Genomic DNA, 10,457 nt, shown 5'->3' on the forward strand with positions numbered 1-10,457 from the left:
TTCTTTTAATCTCCATATTATTGTTATTATTATTAAAATCTTTTCAATCACCCTTAGATACGGTCTATACTATAATGAATCCATTGTAGAAACTAGAAATATAACAAATTCCTGAGACATATACTTTCCACGTGCTTCCATTGTTATTCATCTAATAGCTCAATGATTATTATTGCAACTCTCACCACTGACCACATATTTTTCAGGCTCATAATATTCACAAAGGAATAAGGAAAATGAATTAACATGGCTATTATTATACCTAGCTTATGCCCCAAAAATATGAAATATAGTAGTACTATATGAAAACTGAAAAGATTTAATCAGATCCATAACAAGAAATTATATGTTGCACTTTTTGTCATATACTACTTTAACTGTAGAACAGACACTAGACAACTCAACAATAAGGATTTTCTATGCATTCGTGTGTGGCTATTAAGAAAGTAATTAAGCACATTATTATTCTTTAGCAATTGAAATATCTTGTGAGTTGTGGCCAAATCATTTAAAGGGAGGGACCCTACTCCTCTAAGTGAGGATTCAAGTTGAACAAATCATGTCAAATTAAAACCTTTCTGGTACACACAACAAGCCTTAAAAGGAGAAATCTAGAAGGCTCATCATTGAACTTTAGAGCACACAAACAAATCTGTCACCACATTATGACAAATATATATGTATGAAATTTCTCAATCAATATCAATATATTTGATATATGGTATGGACAAGTGCAACAAACACCATGTCCACATGAACTTGACCAAACTAAACACTAACTTGGTGAAAATATGGTGTTTGATTGTAAAAAGACAATCACACATTATTGGACTCATGCAGACCAAATAATTAGAACACTTTTTTGTTTGAGTTGCTGTTTTTTATTTCTAGTAATTTGTGAAAAAAAAAAGAAGGTTAAAAACATTAAATATATGTTTAGCATGCCACCAAAAGTGCAGGATACAATCACAAAATAGTAAAATTTTAAAATCAGAATCTGATATAGACAACATTTCATTAATTGGAGCAACATAGAAAAACTGACTCAACTAGATGATAACTAAATTTTACTCAACTAATTCAACAATGGAAGTATCCTCAACACACTACAATATTCACTTTTATTATCTATCATCCAACCAAACAGATAGCTAGGGGCATTTATTGTAATCTTGAGCAAAATCATAAACATTTCATGGATTTGAGAAGACAATGATGTAAAAAATGATACAAGAAAAATCATATCAATGTACATGTACATGTAAATTAGCCATTTCAAACACATGCTGAAAGTGTTTTGGCAATTTTCCCTTCAAAACTTACTGTTCTGCCATTCTCTGCTTTGCAACTCTTTTCAAACTAGCATATTATGTAATCATGTATATAAAAACCAACACTTCTAACTAACTGGTCGGCGATACAGTCATGTTCATTAGGACTTCATCGGTGTCCGGCAGATTTCTGACCTCATTGAGAATCCTGGTAAGTTCTTTTGTCAGTTCACTTCGAGCATAGTCAGATCGTTCCTTTGTAATCGAGGATTCTGAAAATAAAGTTTCGGCTAGGGACTGGTACTCTTGAAACCACTCCCCATCAGTAATTTGATTGTTGTGATCATCATCAATCAGTAAAGTACATTCCCGTCTCCATCTGCTTAAATAGTATTTGTCAGGCAGCTGAAAGTAATTCTTTAAGATGAACACACGAAGAGCATGTCTGCATAATATCCCAGAGGATTCAAATTCCTTGCAAGAGCAGTGAATTTGTTCGTCTTCGGCCAACCATATTACAAGCCGTTCTCCATCCATACTTTTGAAATGCCGCACAATATACGATCCATTGGCCATCTCAGATGCAGCATATTGCATGGCCAGCAATAACTCTTGCTGCAAAGCATTAAAAGCAAAAGGCGTGAGGATACTCCGTGCATGCTCTTCAACAGGTATGCAAGTTTTCAGATGCATATAGTGAGTCTCCTGATGCGCTTGATGTTGGATGTTCGCAGAAATGCCAATCTGCAACAATTTGAAACAGTGAATAATTATATCACTGGTATAGTAAACAATGCTAGTGCGAGCGTAGGAGGCAAATTACTTCTTACTAGTATACATACCTGCTCGAAAAAGCTACGCAAACATGTTTGTGCGGCGAAGATCCCTTTCAGAAAAGCATCTATTGATTTTGAGTAAGCTATTGTAGACATTCGAGCTAGAAAGTAACCTCTCACATAGGATTGTGCCCAGGATGCTCGAACAGAATACAGTAAACCAATGTGTTTATCTGAACCAAATCCAAACACAGAAATCATGTCTCTCCACTGTAGTTCAAACTCCTCGGTATTCTCAATTTGAATTAATGCATCAAACATGGATTTAAATTCTGCATAGCGTGGCCCAACATGAAGAGAAAACCAACTTGGTACCTTGTATAGAATATTCCATGGTGGAATGACATGTTTAGTTCCTGGATATTCGCTTCTAATGGCATCTTTAAGCCCGGGGTCAAGATCAGTTAGAATTGTTTGTGGACATCTTCCGTTCATGAATCGGACAAAAGTCTGTATCGAGGGATAATCATCATAAGAGGATAATTATAAAGGCAGAAGTAAAATCTTAGAGAGTATGCTAGTAGTAAACCTGCAATGCCCATGAGAAGGACTGAGGAGTTTCATCCTGCAACAAAACAGAACCGAAAAAGATGGTTCTGCCACAGCTATCAATACCAAACCACACTCCAAAGAGCAATCCATAAGTGATTGATCGATATGTCGTGTCGAAATAAACTACATCCCCAAACATAGCATTTGCATTAACAGAGTCACCATATGACCAAGCTACATTTTCAACTTTATCATTCTCATCCACTGTAAAATCATAAACAAAGTCAACATCAACTTCTTTCATGGCTTTGCATGCCTCAAGAAGTTCTGATAGATCGTTTTCTCTCTTCTCACTGAGCAATGCCTCGTTCTCTTGAACAACCTTCTTACGGTTTTGAACAAAGTTCCTCACATCCCTCTCCAAATAGGGCAATTGCCCACCTTGAATCCCCTTTTCCAGCTCTAACATCTTCACTATCCGATGTATCGGAAACCCTGCTTTAGAAAGCAATAGTATGCGCTCTTGATCGGCCTCGTGAATCTTTCGATAAGCCGGAAGAAGGCGCACTTGGTCATCTTCCAATAGCTCATGATTGTGGATATTGCTGAATTGCACAACAAACCACTGGGAAACACCTTCAACCACCTCCTTAGACAGATACATTTTCGCATCGCATCCACACCTAACCGATTTCCTATCTCTATGGTGTTCTCCATTGGGCTTCCTCTTCACCGGGGCGAATCCAGAACGGTAACAAACAAAGTCACGCTTGTAAATCCCCAACTGGGGGCTAACCCTAGACCTTTCCTTCCTAACAGAAAACCCATTCTTTCTAGCAAAATTGCCATAATACTCAAAAGCTTCATCATCACTCTTAAATACCATTCCAACATATGGGGTGATCATGGCACCGGATGAAGCTTTTTCTGCCTTTACCAATTCTTCTGCTCTAGAACCTTCATCAGAATCACCCTCATATGTAATGTAACACTTCCAATCCCCACAAGGGCATTGTTGCCTCCTAATCCATAAGTTTTTTGAAGGTATGGAAGTCATTGTCCAGCTTCAAATTTGAGTGTCGAAATCACTTAAAGTTACACACTTTTAAGCGACCCAGAACCATGTAAGCATTTACAAGCATAAGCAAACACCTAGAAAGAAAAAGACAGACAGAATTGAAAAAGAAAAAGTGGGCAACCTAATTATTTTTAAGAAAAAGAGAGACTTTTTTAATACCACGAAATTTTCAAAGCAAAAGATTGAAAATTGCGGAAATGAGTGAATTTTTTGAGCTACAAAGTTTGAGGGAAGTAGGTATGAGTTGAAGAATCGTACCAGAGATAAAGTAGCAGAGAGTACTTAAACCCCTTCCTTGTTTCTCTAATTCTGATTTGTCTCTTGATCCTCCTGTTGTTTCTGTTCTTTATTACAGGTTCCGAGAATTCCCTCAAAATTGAAGAAAGAAACCATTTTTGGGTGGGAAAGGGGATTTTTTTTTTTTGGGGGGGTGGCAATTTTCGCTTTTTGCTCAACTAAATTGAAATCCACTTTGGATATTGGGCTAGGGTTTTTATGGGCCAATTGAAAAACCAAAAGGATCCAGTCCAAAAAAAAAGAAAACAAGAGGAGAGGTTGTTCTTGTTTGGTTAATTTCATTAATTTGACAGAATTTTGCACAATTATGGAAGTCAATTTCTGAGTTGAAATACTAGATGCAACTTTCTGAGGTTCCTATTCTTGATTTGTGCCTAATTGATGTTATGCCCTTTCTTTTTAATGACACTCTTGCTATTGTTCAACTGGGCCTAAAAAGGTGCTGTAGAATAAAGTGCATTCATATGTGAATTTTGCAAAAGGAAAAAAAAGAAGTTTGCTTTTCATTTTTTGGAAAGGCTGGATTAAAGTGATTGTGATCCCATGATTGTACTAGAAAATGTATGAAAAGTTTTACCATTATATGTTTTCTTATTCAGTATTCCCCCAACAATAATGCACATTCTCACTTCTGATATTGTGAACTAATGTTGTTGAATATGGATAGTGTTGTTCTTATTACCTATTGCCAAAGGAGAAATGGTACAAGGCTTTTGGACAATACATACATGGTGACAAAAGGAGCAGACTCATGCAGAGATTCTCTCTTTTTCTTCATCTTCACCTTTGTATCTTTCTCTCTTTATGTATATGCATTCATGTCTTAATTGGGCATGACTCATGCAGAGATTCTCTTGGACCTATATCCTAACACTGCCAAATACATACATGATTTTAGCAGCAGCCAGCAACCACTCTCTTGGAAGTAGCTATGCATTTTTTTTTTCTTCACTGCAATTGTTTCAACATGATTCTGATCCATCTCAAATAAGTGTCTATCTTTGACTTTTCATTTAGATTAAAAAATAATTGAATTGTGTTAGATTAGAATTATAAAAGTTACTAATTAAGTTACAAGATTACTTTCCATAACAAATCTTTGGAAAGAGAGGGAATATTATCAGTCATGGGGACTAGAGCCACTCAAGTCTCAATCAATGAAGCTCATGTTTTGCATTGTTTGATACTTTGATCTGAATATATATTGAGTGGCACAGTTAGACACAGAAGAAGAACACTGGCAAAAATGGGCCTTCCAACAAAATTGTCACTCTCATAGTAATCAGAGCAAATTAAAGTGATGCATTTAAATTCACAAGACACACATAAAAAGGGATCTGACATCTGAGAGACACAAACAAAATTCTCATTTCTATGTTTTTACTTCTTCACTCAGTACTAAAAATTGATTAAAAATGTTCAAATAGACTCAGACTCTATCTTTCATTCATCTATACTGTATTATATGTGGTGGAGTAAAAGGAATTCCAGTATGAAACGAAGAAAAAAAAAAAGATAACAACTTCATAAATAGTATATATGGAAAGTGCTTTAAACCAAGAATTGCACCTCATCAATGGACTATGGAGGCAATGGGGATTGAGAATAAAGTTATATGTAAACATAACAACACAATATAACGTAGGAAGGGTTTCAAGTGTACTGGTAACACCGATATTCCAGTTGTTTTAACCGTTGATCTAAACTATAAAAAATATATATAATATATATTAATTGAAATCAACGGTTAAAATAACTGGAATACTGGTGTTCCCGACACACTTTAAATTTTTCCTATAACATATAGACATAGTATTAATACCTATGATGAATACGGACACGGGACACGACACGACATACATGCAGACACACGAATATTAGATTCTTATAAGACACGCGTGTAAGACGAATGTCGTATCCGAAATGTATTCAATACGCAGACATGACAACCCAGCAAAGTATCCATGTTTTATAGATTAGGAAAAACTACCAAAAGTACCCATAAAGTTTACGAACGCTGACAAAAGTACCCATAAACTAAGGAAATTAACGATATACCTATGGAAGATGGATTTTGTATGACAAAAGTATCCAAATCCTAATTTTTTGTTGATTTTTTAATAAAATTTCCAAACTACCCCCACTCAACCTCAACTCACTTTTCCAACCTTCCATAACCCAACCTGCACCTTTAAAATCTTTGTTATGGAGTTCAAAATTACTTCTATAATAGACCAGGCCGAAATCAATGGTAGTGGTGGTAGAGGACTTCGACCGGTTCTTGGCAGATAAATTTAGTATGGTGAGCTCTTTTTCATTTTTTTTACCACATCCCTTCACACAAAGAAAGCCCCCAAATTAAGAAAAAAAAAAAAGGAAAAAACAACTGAAACGACTAAAAACTGCTTCTTTATAATTCTTTCTCTGATTCTTCATCGGTATTGATTGATTCTTTTGTTAATCTCGGCGCTGCAATTCTATGTTGCACCATAAAGGTTTATTTTGTCTGTTGTAGGAGTAGTTTGGATTCTATGGCAATGATTTTAAAGGTGCATGTTGAGTTATGGAAGATTGAAAAAGTGAGTTAAGGTTGAGGGTGAGATAATTTAAAAATTTTATTAAAAAATCAACAAAAAATTAGTGTTCGGATATTTTTGTCATACAAAACTCATTTTCCATAGATACATCGTTAATTTTCTTAGTTTATGGGTACTTTTGTCAGCATTCGTAAATGTCATGGTTACTTTTGGTAGTTTTTTCTATAGATTAATACTAATCAATCTGTGTTTATTTGCAATATGGTTAAAGAAGTTAATGTCTATGGAAGGGAAGTGGTGCAAAGGCACATGAATGTTCCTCGTTTTACTTGCATTTGCAATGTATTTTTTATATAATATATCACCCACATTTATAAAGTTCTAAGGAAAATTGCAAAATGCATGAACTTGTCATAGACATTCATCTATCAAGGATTATATTATTATATCAGAATATTTAGAGAGTCTTATTTTGAAAAGTGAACAAATGCAGAAAAATTTCTGTGTGCAAGTGTAGGACCAATTAACAGGATATAGTGGTATCTTAAATTCTTTTTAAATAAATTCAGAAATTAAAGGCGGTGTTTTCAACACTTAGCTTGATAAGGTAGATGCTTTAGGAAAAAATAAAATAAAATCACTTTATTACTCCTAAAGATGACCTCAGAACTAAAACAATGATATCATGTCTCTAAAGTCTAAAGCCACAAGTTGTAATTCTCTAATTAATTATAACTGACCATTCTATATGGTCCCCAATAAAACTCATACTTATCTTAAAAGTATTAGTTATAGACTTATAGTTATCCTTAGGCCTTAGCCCTTTACAATTTACAATATTATGTTCCTATATATGTTCTTATATATTAAAATATAGAATTAATAGTCATATTAGTTTTGAAAGATAAGACATTTTTTAAATTTATATTTAAAAGACTTTTTGAATTAAATTGGTCATTTAAAGATTGTGAATAAATCATATTTGTCCTCCAGTCACTTCATTAACAATTTTTTTCAAAAATTGATGTTGTAAAATATTAATTGATAACATATATAATACCTGATATGTCTAATTGGATATACTAAATATGTTTATGAAAATTTATTAATTTAATCATTTTTTCAATTACAAAAATTCTATTCCAAATATGACCTAGTGACTAAATTGATAGATTTTTATAAACATATTTAATTAACGTCTAATTAAACATGTTATGTGTCATGTATACTATCACTTAATATTTTACATCATTAATCATTGATGAAAATTGTGAGTGGAGTATCTAAAGGACATATATGATTAATTTGAAATCTTTAAAGAACTAATTTAATTAAAAAAATCTTTTAAGAAGTATATTAAGTAACAAATGCAATGAAAACATATATAAGAAGGTGAAGACAAAGTAAAAGAGGAGGTGGAACAGAACAGTTTTTTACACTTGCTTATTTTCTTTGATATTTCTGTGACAATTATTATACAAATTAGATTGATACAATTTCCTTTTGGAGCATCAACCAGGTCACCAGAAATCAAGCATGAAAATTAAAGGGTTTCTAAACTAATTAAGCCTCATGAAATTACATAAACACCCCGTCATCATTAACATGTTTTAGAAGCTGTGAGAATCCTCACTATGATGTTGATCCTACACCTGCTACATAATCCAAGAGTCCCTCACCAGCTTTCTCACCATGAAGATCATGATGGTGAGATAATTCATCAGTTGAGAACTTTGAAACCCCTCCAAAGGCTATTATTGCAACCAAGAAGACTGTTGTGGAAGCAAACAATGGCCAGAAATATGCCAATATTGTAACAAATCTTGGTGCTGCATACAACATCAAAGACAATAAAACTGAAATTGCTATCACTGTGCTTATATGGTATCTATACCTTAGAAGCCTTTCTGATACATCCATGGATTAGTATTACAACAAGCACCTTGATTAACTCTAGAGAAATAAGAGAGAAGAATAATAAGGGAAAAAGGGAGAATAAATAAAGATGTGTATAGTGTAACAACATTGGAGTTGGCAAAGTATTATATATGTGTGAAGAGATTCTTTATGCTCTCAATGATGTTTCAAATGTTACTTGCCCCATATGCCAATTATTTTTAACATACTGGAGGAGTTTAATTTTAATGCACTGATTGTATAAAACGTTTTACACAGTGATATAATTATATTTATTTTTTGGATGATTATTTAATAACGAATTGTCTATTTTATATTTTTCGTCTGTTTGTTCTGTCCTTGTAATTTTTTTTTAGAAAAAAGATTGGCATTAAAACATCTCTTTCCAAAATTATGATTAACGATCTCAGCATTAGGTATAACTCCCAAACGAGACAAGAAAGATGATGAAAACTATTTGCATTAAGAAGTGAATAATGACTCCAAATTAAATATTCTTATCATATCATGGACGGCCAGGACGGGGGAAGGGATAATAAACTTTTGAATAATTGCTTTATGGACCAAATTTGAAGGGCATATTAGTAAATGAACAACCTTGATGGAATGTTTTGGTATTGATTCTTGATTGGTCGGTTTGCGGTGATGCCCTTTATTTTAATTGGAGATTTTAATTTGAGATAACGAAGATTAGTCCACAAGGACAAGCAACTCTACTTATTCTTGTTAATGGTGATTGGAATCAAGAACTCAAAAATTAATCAATGAACATTTTGAGAGTCATTTTGGGTTTTGGCAAAGCTTTGTTATTCCTTTGGATCTAAGGTTTCTTCTTTAGTCTTTGGTGCCATCACTCTCCACCACCCACGTGTGAGGACAGGCCTTTAAATCATTATTATTTTGTAAGAAATAGAAATCTTTATACAAAGATTTTGTTTCTCATTTAGAAAAAGCTAAGGTTGAAGACATATTATTAAGCTTAGTGTGTCACCAAAAAAAAATATTAAGCTTAGAAATTTAATTGTTTATACAAAGTAATTTCTCTTTTACTATTTTTTGTCCCCTCAAATAGGCAAAACTTGAATTTGAGATAACATACTCAAGTAGTCCAAACTTTTTTCTCACATACTAATAGATGTTAACTTTTAAATAAGACTTTTTAATGAATCTTCCACACTCACAAACAAATTAAAAAAAAAAAACTATATGTGGCCATTTATATTCAAAAGAGATGAATGTCTAAATTTGAGGTATGGGGTAACCTTCAATCTCATGAGTGGCTGATAAAGATGTAGATGATGAAATTTGTGACCAATTTGAGGTGAGAAGTGGTCTTCAATCTTATGTAAAAAAGACATGGCAAAAGAGACAAAAGTGAAAAGTCAATCAACATTCAACTTCAGATGAACATAAACACTTTTATTTATTTATTTATTTATTTGTTGCCTACAGTATCCTTCAGCCCGACAAATCAATGACACAGATCTAAGCTTCATTTAAAAGTCTATCGCTGGACAATGGGTTGTTGCATGTACAAGGCGAAATTCGAACTCCTGACACTTGTTTAAGTAGACGAATGAACTTATCACTTAATTAAGCAAGTTAGTTTAATTATTTTATATTTGGATAACCAACCCAAAAGGATCAAAGCCCACCAAAGAGTTAGTTTGCTTTGGTTCTAAGGATACCCTTTTTGAGTCCATTCAAGAAAACTTGGATTTCATATCATTGCATCACATTGTGGATATTGAACCAAAGAGCACTATACCATAGTGAATACTTCATGAAGTTAGAATGGGCTCAATTTAGAAAAGCAATTAAATCCTTGACCCATAAAATAAAATCAGCATAGCATGGAGCCCAATTTCTAATGAAAACTCAATTTCTAATGAAAACTGTCATGTGGAATATTTGACTAGTAGTAGTACCAACATACTTGGATTGTAGATTATAAAATAATTGTATAATAATTATTATTATTATTATTATTATTATTATTATTATTATTATTATTATTATCATTACCTTG

The 10,457-nt window shown here is 33.2% G+C and overlaps 1 protein-coding gene across 1 annotated transcript; it reads right to left on the bottom strand.

Annotated features, from left to right (window-relative positions):
• Positions 1,094-4,118, bottom strand: LOC107638715 (putative protein FAR1-RELATED SEQUENCE 10). Its single transcript, XM_016342077.2, has 4 exons — positions 3,936-4,118; positions 2,637-3,751; positions 2,114-2,557; positions 1,094-2,015 (listed from the first exon to the last, which is right to left on the bottom strand). Exons 2-4 carry the CDS (start codon positions 3,654-3,656, stop codon positions 1,404-1,406), a joined length of 2,076 nt encoding a protein of 691 aa, XP_016197563.1. The 5' UTR covers positions 3,657-3,751; positions 3,936-4,118; the 3' UTR covers positions 1,094-1,403.

The sequence above is a fragment of the Arachis ipaensis genome, chromosome B04 (assembly GCF_000816755.2).
Source record: "Arachis ipaensis cultivar K30076 chromosome B04, Araip1.1, whole genome shotgun sequence".
NCBI lineage: Eukaryota > Viridiplantae > Streptophyta > Magnoliopsida > Fabales > Fabaceae > Arachis > Arachis ipaensis.

Bases quoted from the DNA above. Each gene is read 5' to 3' on its own strand.
- LOC107638715 (XM_016342077.2), bottom strand. From the start codon at position 3,656: ATGACTTCCATACCTTCAAAAAACTTATGGATTAGGAGGCAACAATGC. The intron at 2,558-2,636 runs GTTTACTACTAG...CCCTCGATACAG, and splicing joins CCTTCTCATGGGCATTGCAG to ACTTTTGTCCGATTCATGAA. The intron at 2,016-2,113 runs GTATGTATACTA...AAATTGTTGCAG, and splicing joins TGCGTAGCTTTTTCGAGCAG to ATTGGCATTTCTGCGAACAT.